Source organism: Periplaneta americana, chromosome 14, assembly GCF_040183065.1.
Source record: "Periplaneta americana isolate PAMFEO1 chromosome 14, P.americana_PAMFEO1_priV1, whole genome shotgun sequence".
NCBI lineage: Eukaryota > Metazoa > Arthropoda > Insecta > Blattodea > Blattidae > Periplaneta > Periplaneta americana.
The window spans coordinates 17,266,756-17,283,799 of NC_091130.1; the positions used below are offsets into that span (position 1 = coordinate 17,266,756).

Genomic DNA, 17,044 nt, shown 5'->3' on the forward strand with positions numbered 1-17,044 from the left:
TAAGATTTTGAGTAGCAGCCCCTTTTAAAATTAATTCCTATTCTTTCTAAATGTTTCTCTCGCTTTGACCCTCCATCTAACGTGAAAAATAAAAAAGTTTGTCACTTATCAACTTTTGAGGGTGTGAATGTATATTTTGAACAGGTCACTTAGAAGTTAGCAATTTTTTTTGTCAATTTCCAAAAAAGATTTTGATCACGAATTTTTTCCAATGCTTTCCTTAGACATTTATCTATGAATCCAAAAAAATACAGCACGATCGATTGATTCTCATAGGAGCTACGACATTATGTTTAACAATGCTGTAAAGATAGTTATCGTCTGCTTGCTGCTAACGACAACGAAAGAACCAGTAATTTATAGAGCCTCAGGAAGTGTATAACGTCATCAGCAGCAAATGACAAGACGCAGATATTTAAATGTAGCCGACCTGCAACGTGATTGGCTGTCCGAAATAAGAGCGACGCGACTTTAAGGTCTATATTACACTAGCAAATTTCTGTGTCACAGAAGTTTGATAAAATGCATATGATAAAATCTTTTACAGTGTAATATAGCAGCTTTGATCACATCTAGTTGTGACATAGTTCTGTGATAAAAGTTATGGTCATCACCATACCTTTGATAAAATCTTTGACTAAGAAGAACGAAAATGGTGGACATTAAATGCATATGGTCTGTGTGACAGAAATGTGAAGGAACATGAGCCACTTGGGATGCTGTGCTTAATGACAATAAATCATAGATTATATCATATCATATCATATCATATCATATCATATCATATCATATCATATCATATCATATCATATCATATCATATCATATTATATTCATATCATATCATATATCATATCATATCATATCATATCATATCATATCATATCATATATCATATCATATCATATCATATCATATCATATCATATCATATCATATATCATATCATATACGGTCTGTGAAACCACATGACTTTCAACATCACATTATGAGTCACATGAAATGTTACGTCATCCATTCTTAAATACGGAGTAGGTCTATAGGATTTTACATGTTCACACTGAAATTCTCTCAATAGAGTGTGATGGATTCCTTTTGTATCTCTTCTCCCTGTCTAATCTTTAACCCAAATATGTTTTTTTTTCTTTTATTTCTTCTCCAGTATTAATGCAATGACCATTACTGAACTTAGAGTTGCAACATGCATAGAACTGTCGTGGATTGATTATTAGAACTGTGATGAAAGATGTGATAAAAGCTTTGATATAGTGTAATATACCCAAAATCAGACATTTGATCATATATATAATTGATCAAAAATGTTATCATATTCTGTGACACAGAAATTTGATAGTGTAATATAGGCCTAAGTAAGCTGATCCGGATCATAATTATTTCGCTTGAAGATCAAGGGCCGTATTCATAAACGAGACTTTGGATGAAGACTTCCCAAAGTCGACTTTCGTACTAAAGTTTAACTTTGTTCAAAGTCCTATTCATAGACAATACTTCTGAGACTTTGACTTCGACTTCCGTAAGTCAAGATTTGACGATCTTGTTCTAATGTTGGCAATCAAAATCACTGCCTTGTAAACGAATTAAATTAGTACATAGTTGAAATAGAGTATGTATTGCCACAATCAAAGCCATCTTTGGAGTCACATATCAATGAAACAATTGAACATCGGTACATGTTAAGCGATTGTTAATCGTTCTTGCAGCTTTACATAAGAATAATAATTATTCGGAACTAACGTAAGTACAAAAATTGACATTTTTAGGTCTTTACACCAACCGATAATAAATTTGTTCTACTTGATCACAAAAAATCGTAACTCAGTTCGAACAGTCTTGTATATAACACAATTCGCAGCTACAAAACATGATGGTAGAGTTCATATGAAATAGTACTGCCTGTTAAGAATTTTTTTTTTTTGTGAATAAAACATCGATTGTAGTTACATTAGTTTCACATTAAGCCCTCAAATTATTTCACTGTAAAATAATTTTATTCTGAAGTTATAGATGAAAAGAAGATGCCACCAATGACAAGACTATGAAAGACACATATTATAATGCTTACAGTTGCCATAGTTATTCCCTGCATGTCTGCAGAAACTACTTAAAAATTACTTGAAATCAATATGCAGAAAATATTATTATGACGACCGCAAGGATTATAAATTAACTGCATATCCAACTGTATAACCTATCCTCTATAGAATTAAATACCGTACTCAAAATCATTATTAAGCTATCAATCCTTGCCTATAGCATCAAATCGCGATTAAATAAGTTATATTATTTATTAGTGGAGCAGATAATCCTTTTTGACTATTCATCAATGAAAGTTGAAACATGACGAAGATATTTAATACGGTCTGTTTATCAAATCTGTACCTTGATTTGAATTTTTTAATCTGTAATAATACGCTAAGGAACATGAGGTGCTTTAATAATCTCCTGGATGTCCTCAATATTCTCGGAAAATTCAACAACTTCCCAAGTATCAGCCATTTTCCTTATGTGCACGAACGAAAGTCAAAGTCAAAGTCTAGATTTTCGGCGACTTCGAAGTAAAGTCACAATTGAAGTTTACTTTCGTCAAAGTGTCGACTGTGAATAGGAAAATGATGAATTTGTACAGGGACATCATTTTATTTTTACTAATATTTTTAATATTAACCTGGCTATACCTTTTGCTACCCCTGCCCACGACTGGAGTTCGATGATACTGTGTAAAATAAAGACAAATCAATTTACTAGGTATAGGAGGGAAGAAAAGTAGTTAATCCATTTACGTAAACTAGGAAATATCGCAATTTCGAGTTTGATAATTTTCATTAAGTTTTTGTTTAATCAAAATACAGTACAGTATTAACAATAAATGTTTTTACTCACGAACTGAGCTGTCCATGCGGACGTATTCATTATGCAGTGTATATTATACTGTCTACAGCACATTAGCGTACACTATAGAGAATGAAGTTAAATTGTAAAATAATCAAAATATGGATATTTAAACACATTTTTGAAAATCGTGGCCGTTCATTTCGATACAGGGTTCAGTCCTTTTGTGCATATTATCGCACTATAGGCTATTGTACCTAATTCCAATTACCAGTTTCGTCCTTCGTACTAATAACTCATGTTGAAATAATTCTGTACCTACTCTGTAAAAACGAACCTTACGTACTGTCCGATCCGAAAAAATAAAATTACTCAGACATGTTATCTACTGTCCGTCCAAGTAGTTATGACGGAGGATCGTAGAAAGGAGGGAAATGAAGTGACAATTAATTATTTAACGAGGCCCTTTTATTTAAGTTATTTAATATTACGTAGACGTCCAATTCCTAACAGAAATTAATGTTTTCAGAAAAGACTAAGACAGCCCAGCCACTAGCCTTTTCAGCGGCGTGAGCAGAAGCAGGTGGGGAAAATCGGGATGCGACGTAGGCAAACGGACGACAGCACCTGTGAGAAAATATGATTCAATATTGAAAGCTGTATCGTCACTAGAAAACGCGAACATATTTCTGGAACGTACTATACTCAGTACTGCTTGACTGCATGTACGCGGCCTTGGTTGTGTTGGAAGCAAAGCTCGGAACTTGGGGACTTGTGTCTTTGCATGTGGCTAAGCGACCGGACTTCAATGTCAACAAACTCCCGTTTCCAGCACGGAGGTACTGTCAGGTCTGCTATAAAAGTGGTTTCTGACTGGAACAACATATTGATAGTATTATGGTAGGTTGAAACATGTAATTTTATAGCAAATAAAATAAAAATAAACATGAGAAATATATCAAATTTACTGTTCTGCTCTGTACATTTTATTACAGTGTATGACTACGTACATTCGAATATTTTCAAACCCATAACTTCTTCGCTGATATGAAACAAGAAAAACTTATTTCCAAGTCACATGAAGTGACGGGAGCAAACTTAAAACACTGAATGTTTTCACTGTCACTGTTTTCTGTTTGATTTTCAGCAATTGCTAGCTAATCTCGTATGTGAGAAAGAGAAGTATATCCTAAATTTTTCTCAAAAATAGTTTTCAATTTGTTCTACGGTAGGGTCCTATGCTACTTGATCCATGGCTATGGACAAATCTTCCACAATTTAAGGGACTGCAATGTCTTTCAATGAATGCCGGTTTCCAGCCTCTAGTTTGTGTGGCACAACTTACAAAATATAAACTCTCCATTCGAAGAAAATAATGTATCTCCTTCGAATTCCTCCACGAAATTCTGTACGTAAAATTTTAAAAATGTATTTTCAAACTTGTATAATATCCATTCGAATAACACGTATTTTCTAATTCCTCAAACAGGCCGTTTATCTGTAATTCTCTGAATGTCATTTTCTTCGACATGACACAGTTTCCTCGTCCGTCTTCCTGTCATTAGACGTGATCACTTTCTTAGTACATACGACTATCCCTGAGCACTTGCAGCGTGAGCTGTGTGTACGTTGTACCTGTAACCTTACTCATGCACATGAAACACAAGTCGTCAATTTCCGAGCTTTGGTTGGAAGTTTACTAGTAGAAGGGGTGGGAGTGAAGTACATTCAAAAACTCAGGTACAATAAAAATTGAAGTAAAAATAAAATGATGTCCCTGTACTTTCCATAGTCAACTTGGTCCAAAGTCTCGTCTATGAATACGATCCTTAAGAACACTGCACACACACACTGACGTCGGCAACGATAGGGGACTTAACCTCTGTGATACTACCGCCGTGCTGTAAATGACAAACACGAATTATGGCACATTGAAATTCGTTACTGAGGCATTGATGCGCATATCCGCTGGGATTGCTCTAACGCAATATTAACGAGCTGATTTGTTGCAGTTAATATTCGACGCGTTCAACGTGGGCCGCTACGAGGCCTCGGCGCTGGACGGCTGCCCCGACGGCTACATGCAGCTCTCCGAGATGGGGCGGCCGTACACGGGGGGCTCCTGGTGCGGCTCGTCCACGGGCTACGCCGTATACTACAGCGAGACCAGCACCGTTACCGTGTCCGTCAAGCTCTTCCACTCGCCACTCCACGCCGCCAGCCCCTTCGAGTTCCAGCTCCGCTACAAATTCGTCAGCCACGACGAGGCGATCGTCAGATTCGGAAGTGTCGGCGCGCCTCTGGAGCGAGGGGAAGTCGTACCAGGGACCTACTGCTCGCGCAACTTCTACGAGTGCTACAGGAAGCGTTGTCGCCTGCAGTCGCCCAACTACCCCGGCATGTACCCTCGAAACGTCACGTGCTACTTGACTCTGCGACAGAAGACGATCCCCAACTGCAAGCACGCCATGATCGCGGTGCGGCAGGAGAGCGAGCACAAGATGCAGATCAAGAGGGCGGTGACCATGGCGAGCCTCAACAAGACGGGGCGCGCGCTGAGGGCGTGGAGGGACTGCACCGGCGAGAGGGACCATCTCATCTTCTACGACGGCTCCAGCACGGACGACCCCGTGCTCGTCAAGTTCTGCGGCGGGGACTGGCTGCCGAAGGTCGTGTCGCGAGGTCCGGAGATGCTGGTGGCCTTCCACTCCTCGCCCTTCAGCATCCCGCTGCACTCTGCTACAGCGCCGTCGCCGCTCAGGGGCTTCGAGCTCGACGTCGACGTGGTCTTCTCGGACTCTGACTCCCTCGACTATTCCAGAGAACCTCGCAGGTACGGCAACTATGCTATGATACAGCCAAATGTTTCTGGTGTTAAAAGTTTTTATTTTATTGTAATCAAAGCATTGCTTTGCTATTCCTTTCATGGGTATTGAAGTAGTTCTTTAATAGATGAAGGACGAGAAATAACATGTTACTGAATTGTCTATAACTTTCACATTTTTGAACCTAGAACCTTGAAATTTGAAATATTAGTTTAAACCTGGATTTTCTTCGCCTTCATTTTTCTTTCAGAATTTTATGAATAATAGTTTTTTTTTTAATTTTTCATTAAAAATAAAAAATATACTAAACCAATAAACCTAAAACTTTGCATATATATAGGGGAGAGTCGAGTAGTATCGGACATCGGGTAATATCGGACAGTGAGTTTCTTTCCTCTATCACACGATTATAGTACCTGAATGACATGGTTACGTTTCTGTGATATCGCATAGAGAAACGTAACCATGTCATTCTGGTACTACCATATGGTGGTAGATGAAAGAAACGCACTGTCCGATACTACCCGATGTCCGATACTACCCGACTCTCCCCTACTTATTGACACTGCAATGGGTATATACCCGGTGGCAGTGGTAACTAATTACACTCAATAATGACAATAATAAACTTATTAATTAAAATACAATTAATAGTAATACTAATAATATCAATAATAATAATAACAGGGAAATGGGAAGATAATATTAAAATGGATTTGAGGGAGGTGGGATATGATGATAGAGAATGGATTAATCTTGCTCAGGATAGGGACCAAAGGCGGGCTTATGTGAGGGCGGCAATGAACCTCCGGGTTCCTTAAAAGCCAGTAAGTAAGTAAATAATAACAGGGAACATCCTAAATTAAATGAAGCAAGATCACTTATAATAACATTTAAAGTAAATCTAATTTGTATCTTAAACCTAAGTTCGAACTAAAATCCACGAGTATGATATGTTCATATCTGCACAAGTACCTTTCAACACTACACTCATTTCGCTGTCAACTCACTCACTGCACTGGAACTACGACACATTTCATTGATTCTATCCTGATTTCACTAACACTTCAAAAACATTTCACTGTTCAAATACTTTGCACTGCCACTATAAACTATAAAGCTTCACTGACAGGAACACGTTTCACTTACACAACACACTTCACTGACACAATATAATTCTTCACTGATACAACACTTCAACAACAAAATATTATTTACACCCTTTAAATACTGTGTATAATTACCGTCTATTAGTGAAGTCCTTAAGCCTATATTTAAATACATTTTTGGTTGTTGGTAAAGCCTTTAGTAAGTCTGCAGATAAAGCATTCCAGTCCCTCATAGTACGATTGAGAAAAGAAAACTTTCCAGTGTCCGTCCTCTGTCTTCTTTCCCTCAGTTTATATGAGTGGTCGTTCCTTGAAGAGTAATTTGGCGGCTGCAACCTATTTTTTAGTTCTTTCCAATACCAATACCTAAAGTAACATGTCCCTGCAACCAAATATTTTATTTTGGCTTTATATTACAGTGGACTCTCCTAAGTCGACTGAACAGAATAAGGGTAGTGGATGTGGCAGATGAAATGAATACAAATTCTTATTGGTTATCCATCAACGAATACAGTACTGTACTTGCATTTCCTGCCCGCCCCGAGACTTGTGTATGCGCTTCTAGTACCACAGTGGATTTCGACAGTTCCGTCTCACAAACGGCACAATTCTCAAATAGAAGAGTTCATTAATTTAAAATCTGTGATTAAATATGGATGTTCTAATCAATAAAATATTCTGTTTTCCTTTAACAAAAGTATCACTACAAGACACAGAACCAATTCCCATTCAAATGGCAAACCCATTTCTTAGTGCCCGTATAGGGGCGTGTCTAATTCTCTTGCGTAAGCACTCGAACTATGGGATGTCGAACTTAAGAGCTTCCACTGTATTTTTAGGCAGTACTTTACAAAATTTAAATTTAAATTACATTAGTTAGAACGTACATATCTGAACAGACTATATGTCTCACAATACAATAAATCACTAATAACTAGCATTTATTCACCCACATAATAAGCCTCTCTGTCTGCGACTGAACCAGAGCGAGATGTGCTAGAAAGAACCCTTGTTGTTCATACCCTTCTAAAAATAGCTTGCCGCTGATAAAACACTAAAATATATTCTTCACAACATTCTCTAAATGTTAAGGAACAATGAATTCATATTCAGCTATGCCTAACTAAACAAGTCGAAATTTGATTTTTGTCCATCTAGATTGGGAAAATTTCACACTGTGCGCCAGTTCGAAATGCACAGATAATATTTGGAATATCTTTGTTTTTATTAGTTATCCAGTCTATTTAGCATCAGAATGTCACAAAAGTCGGGGAAGAGATTCAACTTGACATGACGTAAAATAACCATAATTACTTAAGATAAGCTCATTTCCACCTCATGTATCGCTTCAGTAAATTTTTATATACCTTTTTGCCTCTAAAGCCACCGGCGTGGCTCAGTGGGTTAAGGCGCTTGTCTGCCGGTCTGAAGTTGCTTTCGGGCGCGGGTTCGATCCTCGCTTGGGCTGATTACTTGGTTGGGTTTTTCCGAGGTTTTCCCCAACCGTAATGTGAATACAAGGTAATCTATGGCGAATCGTCGGCCCCATTTCCCCACATATCATCTCGCTATCACCAATCTCATCGACGCTAAATGACCTAGTATTTGATAGTAACAAATATAAATGATACTCGGGAGGAAATTAAACGCAGAGTAAATATGGGAAATGCCTGTTATTATTCGGTTGAGAAGCTTTTGTCATCTAGTCTGCTGTCAAAAAATCTGAAAGTTAGAATTTATAAAACAGTTATATTACCGGTTGTTCTGTATGGTTGTGAAACTTGGACTCTCACTTTCAGAGAGGAACAGACATTAAGGGTGTTTGAGAATAAGGTTCTTAGGAAAATATTTGGGGCTAAGAGGGATGAAGTTACAGGAGAATGGAGAAAGTTACACAACGCAGAGCTGCACGCATTGTATTCTTCACCTGACATGATTAGGAACATAAAATCCAGACGTTTGAGATGGGCAGGACATGTAGCACGTATGGGCGAATCCAGAAATGCATATAGAGTGTTAGTTGGGAGGCCGGAGGGAAAAATACCTTTGGGGAGGCCGAGACGTAGATGGGAAGATAATATTAAAATGGATTTGAGGGAGGTGGGATATGATGGTAGAGACTGGATTAAACTTGTTCAGGATAGGGACCAATGGCGGGCTTATGTGAGGGCGGCAATGAACCTCCGGGTTCCTTAAGTAAGTATGTAGTTGATACAGCGTCGTTAAATAACCAACTAAAATAAAAAGAATTGCCTTTAATTTGTACAGTATACGGAAATCCGTTTTCTCCCAGTAAAGTTTTGTCCCACGCTGTTTAATATCGTTTTTGCATGATGGTACATATTTTTTTCGTTCTGCACAATCACTGGTTTCATTATTCTAGATTTTTAACAGAGTCAAATTAAAAAAATGTTATACAAAAGCAAACAAATATATATTTATGAACTTGACTCGGGATGACTTTTAAATTGAATAAAACCCTCTTCATAATAAATGAGAAATGAAAACGATTGGAGATGTGCTCGAACTCATAATAGTTTAGCAAACTCTAATATTCATAACAGAACGGCAGGAACACAGCTCGATCCCCTGTCGGGTCACTCGTTTTCTATTTGCAATGCAAATTATTCAATTCATTTTAATCCCTATAGCTTTCACGTTGTGTGTAATATATATACATACGTACATCCAACGAGCAATCCTTTTTATTCCATCGCTTAATTAAATTGAATCGATTCTATTAGTCTTTAATTGACTCGTTCTCCGAGCACGCTAGCACCGTCTCAGTTGAAACTGTCATTAAAATGGCAAGTGGATCGTTTCGAGACGTACAAAGAATTCCCAGACCTTCAAGATCCTTTCCTTAGATGAAACGAGAAGTAACATGAGATACGTTTTAGTTAAATTCAACGAAGGATTTACTGCGCAAGGCGTAACAAAGCTGCGAGAGCCTCACTGATATTCAGCTGAAGTAAGAAATGCATTAACAGACTTCGTTTTCGGAATGAAACTAACGTATTACAAGTTACAATTTATTTTCCGTCTAAAAATCTCAGATTTCATCAGGAGAATGAACATTTGTGAAAATAGTAATATGCGTTACAAGAGCGCTATGTTGAAGTTTTCATGTTCGAGGAAAAGTTTGAAAAAGCGAAACGTAGTTGAGCTTTTTTAATTTCCGAGAATTGAAAGAAAACACATCGCTCGTGTATCGTACATTATTTTGTGCGAAGATCGTTTATTACATACCTGAAAGAGGAATTTCTAATTAGTTGCAATGAAATCTCCATCTTGGTTTCTGTCCAATGACGGCAAATTTGCAAAACAAAAATATCTATCTTCAACATTGTTGCTTTAAAATGTTTTCTGTGTTTACTATACTCCAGCAGGCCGTGATATACGTCTGTCTTTTTTTCCCCCCAGTCTATGACGAACTGGAATCTTGTTTTTTTCACGGCTTCCTTAATGTTACTTGCATCACGAAAGGAGTAACTTTAGTGGAGTTGTAGAGTTTACTTAATTTTTGCAAATATTTAAAAACAATAATTAACAGTGCAATTTAGGTGAAATTGTAGTGGTAAGTTTCCAATTTATAATTATTACTATATTGAACGTCTCTAAAAATAATATGTTAAAAGCCTAAAGCAGTAAAATCAATATGTCACTTAAGCGGTAAGAAGAGGGAAATTGTTATGTGTGTTAGGTTGGGAATACTGAATGTGGAATTTTAGACTTTCCGCGGATTAGTATTGTGCGGAAACCAAGCAAATACGTACGATCTCGCACAAAAATACAAAACTCGTGCAGCAAGCAATTTGGGACTAATTAATTACAATATTATACCGACATATAAATTTAAAATATTATTATTATTATTATTATTATTATTATTATTATTATTATTATTACTGTTATTATTATTACTTACTTACTTGCTTGCTTTTAAGGAACCCGGAGGTTCATTGCCGCCCTCACATAATCCCGCCATTGGTCCCTATCCTGAGCAAGATTAATCCATTCTCTATCATCATATCCCACGCCCCTCAAATCCATTTTATTATTATCTTCTCATTTACGTCTCGGCCTCCCCAAAGATCTTTTTCCCTCCGGCCTCCCAACTAACACTCTATATGCATTTCTGGATTATTATTATTATTATTATTATTATTATTATTATTATTATTATTATTATTATTATTATTATTATTATTATTAGGGCAGGTCTTTCACTGCAAACCTAGGATTCTCCAAACTTTCCTATTTCCTGTTTTCCTTTAGTTTCTTATACCTTGATGTTGCCTATCATTGCCTCATAACATTCCTAAGATCTAAGAGGAGGATGTTATTTGAAGTGGAAAGGGTGCAAAGAGATTTATTATTAGGAGATAATGGATATACCTTAAAATCCAATTTCATGACACCTCTCCTGAATCCTGCCACTCAAGCAGGGCAAAATTGTTACAGAGTACATAATTCTGCATGAAATACAGTGGAAAAGTAGTATGCAATTTATGGAAGAAGCTATTTCCCGTCCTAAAGTTAGGCTTAAGAACAACTGCTGAATTTGCTGTCTAGTATATAATTGTGACATCAATTCTGAATATTAGAAATATTTATTTTTCAGTCACTGACTTTACTGCAATATTTGTAAGGTACAAAACCTTTACATTACATGTTTTAAAAATCGTATGAACGTTTTCGTTGGACTATGCCTACATCATCAGATACGACATTCATTCTAGCAATATCATTAGTCTCTACAAATACAATACATATTAAATAGCATACAGAATAATAATATTATAATTATATAATATAATAATATTAGCATCACTGTCTAATTAAGCATATACTGCTAATCAACATAAAACAACCTAACATGGAAAATATTGTTGGACATTAAGACATCCATAATAATTTTGAACAAGCACTCAAGGCAAACCTACAAGATATACACCACGATGCACACACACATCTGAACAGAGGATAGACGTACATCAATAAGAAATAAGAATACGAACATAAACAAATTCACTAATATAGTTCAAAAGCTGTAATTGCACCTCTTCATATTTTACAATATGCAGTTCATTCCATTTTATTTATTATTTTTATTATTTTACTTGTGAAGACTTGCAAACACACACACACACACACACACACACACACACACACATATATATATATATATATATATATATATATATATATATATATATATATATTGTAATTTACATGTGTACTTTCAACTATTAGATAATAAGGGCAGTCACACAAGAATAACATTTGTATCCTAATTATCTTGGTTTTAGTATGTTTTTATTACTCTGTATGTTATTTAATATGTATTGTATTTGTAGAGATTAATGATATTGCTAGAATGAATGTCGTATCTGATGATGTTGTCATAGGCTTAGTGCAACGAAAACGTTGATACGATTTTTGAAACATGTAATGTAAAAGTTTTGTACCTTACAAATATTGCAGTAAAGTCAGTGACTGAAAAATAAATATTTATAATATATAGTACATACTTTTCTGAAAATGAATCAAAAATGAATTGCAAAATATAAATTCTGAAGTTGTCCATCTTATCATCGGCAAAATTCTTCTTATATTTCCTTTTGAAGTTACCATTTAACTGCTCTATATTCCTCCTATTTACATTTGGAAAATTATTTAATTCTTTTTATAGGCCTAATGTTACTCAAATTTCTTCTTTTTTAAGTTATTTCATCTATTTGTTTTTAATTGCTGTATGACAATATACAGTATTCAGGAAGAATATCAAGAAATAAGAACTTTTACGAATAGATGTTCCTAAAATTACTGCCTCTTACCCGTTTCCCTATCATTGTTTCCACATGCCAAACAAAACAAAGTCGGTCGTGATCACATGTAACCAATGAAATTCGCGATTTCGAAGCCTTGGTCGCAAGAGAAATACAACATGCAAGAATACAAGTACGAAAGCCTAACGTTAGTAAACGCGTGTTAATTTTAAAGAAACAAGACTTGGTGAAACAGTCAACTTTTAAAGTTCTCGTTAAAATTAAACGACCAGTTTGTTGACAAGTCGTCTGTGCTGATTTAGGCCTTGGTTTTTTCTGAACCGACACTTGCGAGTTGCGAGGTGCGAGGCCCGCATCGCACAAATCCAGACTACACGCAAGATAGTGAGTCGTTTCTATGAGCGTGTTCCGAATCTCACCGGTGAGCAATCCGATGGCATCACGGTGTTCCGAATTCCACCGATGACGTCATTGGTGCTCCACCGATGTCGCACCGGTGCCATCAGCTTGCAGAGGTGGTGGCAGTCTCCATCAGCCGCCATCAGTGAATCTGATTGGTTCTTGTATAGGGCGGGAATTAGCAGACGAATAACATCGTGCACTATTGTGTCATGGCGGTGTGTTCTGCTGTATTGTTTGTAATGAGCACAACGTAAAAACAATATGTTAATGGCTTATGAGCGAACATGTCAACGGACCCGTTATTACTACCGGTTCAAGAAATAAATTGTTTATGCTATCTTTTCTTTGAACGAGATGGGAGTACGAAAGTTTCACAAAATTTCGCTAGCGTAGCACAGAAAACAACTTGTACAGTCGCCATGACAGCATCGATCCTTCCAGCAGTTTTGTTCCTTATTTCGCTGCAACGTGACGTCATTGATGCCACCGGACCGGTGAGATTCGGAATACGCTGAATGACTGCGAGTGGCGAGATCTGCGTATGTCGCAGTTATAGAAACCACTCGCTATCTTGCGTGTTGTCCGAATTTGTACGATCCGGGCCTCGCACCTCGCAACTCGCCTGTGTCGGTTCAGAAAAACAAATGCTTTAAAGAAGTTTGGTGAAACCGGCCATATAGGCCTTTCTCTTGACATGGAAACAGGTGTGAGGCCTAATTCCATGAAGTAGAAGAAGAATAAGAGATTAGACAGTATTTTCTGTCCACAGAAATAGTATTTGTCATGACAGAAGTGTGTTGTCACAGATGCGAGTTCTGGGTGAACGCCAGCAACCCGGACGGCGAGGACTGGATGCTGCGGCCGAGGGGCCGCGCCGGCAACGTCGTGAGCCCGCGGCACACGCTGCCACCCAACACCACGTGCACGTACCGCTTCAGGGGCCGGCCCGGCGACCTGGTGTGGCTCTACTTCGTCTCGTACTCCCACCAGCCGCTGCTCACGGCCTCCAGCGACCCCGCCTCCACGTCGCCGCCCCCCGGCCCGGGCTCGCCGGCCGCGGCGGGCGGCGGCGTCAACCTCACCAACACGTGCTCCACGCGCCTGCGGATCTGGGACGGCGGCGGGACGGAGCCCGACCTGCTGCTGGGCGACCACTGCGACGCGGACCCGCCGCGGCTCTGCGACCACACGTCGCTGAGTAACGTGACGCGCGTCACGCGGCCGTGCGGCCCGCTGGAGAGCTACGTGTCGTCGGGGCCGGAGCTCACCCTGGAGCACTACTCGGAGGACGGCACGGCGCTGCACCCCGCCAGCTTCCGCCTCAAGTACGAGTTCGTGGACACCCGCATGGGCGGCGAGCACTGGACCGGGCGCCGCGGGGAGGAGCCGCCGCCGCAGCCCTGCTCTCGCGTGTTCCGCCGCACGCGCTCGGGGGAGTTCTCGTCGCCGCGGAACGTGTTCCTGTTCGGGCGCGGCGGCGCCAGGAACCTGTCATGCGTGTACCGCCTGGAGGCGGGCTCCGGCGAGAAGATCCGGCTCACGCTGCACAACGCGTCGTTCGGCGACGCGGCGTCGTGCGTCACGGAGCCGGACCCGCACACGGGGCGCCCCAAGTGCGCGGCCGTGCCGGGCGAGGAGCGGCGCGTGTCGCAGCTCAAGATCCTCGAGGTGCCGTGGCGCGACGTCAAGGTGCCGCGCGCCTGCCTCTGCGACAACTCCACGCTGTCCGCGTCCGGCTCGCGCCACCTCGTCTTCATCTCGTCCTCGCGCATCATCGAGCTGCACTTCACGGTCACGCGCCTCAACATCACGGAGGACTTCGTGGACCTGTACTTCCACGCGTCCTTCGAGATCGTGCGCGCCCCGGAGTGTCCGCGGCGGCAGCGGCTGCGGGGCTCGGGCGGCGAGATCGAGTTCGTGAGCCCCCCGCACTCTCGGTCCGACGCCTATTGCGAGGGGCTGCCCTGGCTCGTGGAGGCGCACGAGAACCGCAGCCTGTTCCTGCTCACCTGGGGCACCTTCCTGCCGCTCGAGCCCTCGCCCGACGACCCTGCGCGCTGCCACACGTCCAACAGGGTGCTGCTCTACTCGGGCAGGCCTGCCAAGTAAGTTTGTCCAACTAGTTCATAGCTGTGGTATGACATCGCTGACATGGTAAACGTTGTAAGTCATAAAAATAAAATTGTACAGGCGAGGCGAAAAGTAGCTTTGAGAACAGCAGAAAATATATTTTATTACAAAAATATACATATTATTGTTAATGGAACATAAAAAATGTTATATGATTACAAAAAAAGCTATATTTTTGTTGAAAGAACACCAGAAAGCAGATTTTATTTAACAAAACTTCATTCTGCTTGTACAAAAGTAATTAAAAATCAAATTCAAATGAATTTAATAAAATCAATTTATGCCACTTCTTACTACTCAAGCACAAATTTTCCGATAAAAACTCACGGTCCTTCTTGTTCAGAAAGCACTGCCAAATGACACAGTTCATTTCTATGTGCCATTTCCTCCTCGTCCTCTCCTGTGATCACTTTGATCACATTTCCGTCCCCCTCGCGTATGTGGTACCTAAGAGGTTACGTCCATTTTCGTTTTCCCCTTCAAAATTTTCTAGAGCTCCTTCAGTGGAGCAGCGTAACCCGGAGTGAGACTAGTGGCCAACAGGCTTGGAGCTCACATATTTAGTTTCTTGCAGCCCCGAACCTCTTGCAAGGACGTGTTTTGCGTACCTTTTAAATTTGTCCTCCCAATTCTCCTCTTTCAATTCAATTCAATTGTCCAGAAAATCCAGCATGACCTCAGTTAAGACCGACATCTTTGTAAGAGGTTGTAATGAGTGCATATTTACGATGGCCTGGAAAGTCTGCCCTCTTTTGAAGATCTTGAAGTCTTTCCACGGTTCGTCCTCCTTGAATGACTGACTTGTCTTTATTAAAGGAAAATCGGTCCTTGATACCCTTACTCAGGAGAAATTGCTAATCTTGATAGAAATCTGTCATATTCCTTGGAAAAGTCACAAACATCATCATGCATCATCGTGATTACACCTGTATTGACTTTTACAAGTACCATACACTAAGAAAATAACGAAATTAATGTATGTATGGGTATGTACAAAATCGAAGAACGGTTATGAACTTACGAGTAATATTCTTGAGGAAGAAGACTTACTATCCTGAATGCAATAGATTTCGGAGGCATTTAGGACATCTGTAGCACTCTTTCAGACAGACAATAGCAATAAAGTACTTTGTTTATTGTCGCACACTGGAACAAATCAGGTATGTCGGCGAATAGTGACTTACTATCTTCCCTGAGCCATACCCGTGGACTTAACACACCTGCCGTCTTATGTCGAACATTGAAACGAATCGAGTACATCTACTGACCTCCACTGTTTCTCGTCATTGGTACGAGCGCTTACTATTTTTTCCATGACAAAACGAACTGCCTTACAACCTTTCCCATGTCATTGCCTCAATTATCTTCCCGAGGTATTAGAAAAGTCTGCCTGGTTCACATGCAACGAGAGCAGAGTTGTTTCCGAATTAGCATTATGCCTCACTTTAAAATTTGGAGGCGCACGAAGGTCTATATATAATACGTCAATAACTTGTTATTGGTACACAGTGAACTACAGTCTTTCCCTAATGACAAACACATTATTACTGAAAAACTACGCTACATACAGGGACGCGATTTTCAGCAAATGATAGACCTACCTCAACTTACGAAGTTTTCATGCATACACTTCCACAGGCGCTCCGATTGTTGTCCGGAAAAAAGTCTGATCAATACCCGATTTCATGCCATGTTTCTCGCCAACATCTCACCTTTCCGACACCCCCCCCCCCAAAACCGAACATTGTATCTGTTGACTTTTCCGGAGGTGTGAAAGACTACCGCATCTCTCAGGTCTATCAGAAAATCGAACTTACTTAAAGTAGTCACTGTGTCCCTTGTGGTGGCTGAGTGTCCAGACCTCCAGCCTCTCACGGTCAGGTCTGGGATTTTTCATTCACAATATTACACTACTACGTCATACTTACTTACTTACTT

General features: G+C 39.8%; 1 protein-coding gene and 1 long non-coding RNA gene across 2 annotated transcripts in view; one reads left to right on the forward strand and one right to left on the reverse strand.

Annotated features, from left to right (window-relative positions):
- Positions 1 to 17,044, reverse strand: part of LOC138713976 (uncharacterized) — a 183,548-nt gene that overhangs the window by 12,366 nt on the left and 154,138 nt on the right. The gene's annotated exons all lie outside the window — the stretch shown is intronic.
- The window catches only part of LOC138713957 (uncharacterized), a 41,445-nt gene that overhangs the window by 10,652 nt on the left and 13,749 nt on the right, over positions 1 to 17,044 (forward strand). Inside the window, exons 2-4 of the mRNA XM_069846536.1 lie at positions 4,861 to 5,681; positions 12,847 to 12,849; positions 13,783 to 15,081. Coding sequence (XP_069702637.1) covers positions 4,861 to 5,681; positions 12,847 to 12,849; positions 13,783 to 15,081 — 2,123 coding nt within the window. The remainder of the gene's footprint in view (positions 1 to 4,860; positions 5,682 to 12,846; positions 12,850 to 13,782; positions 15,082 to 17,044) is intronic.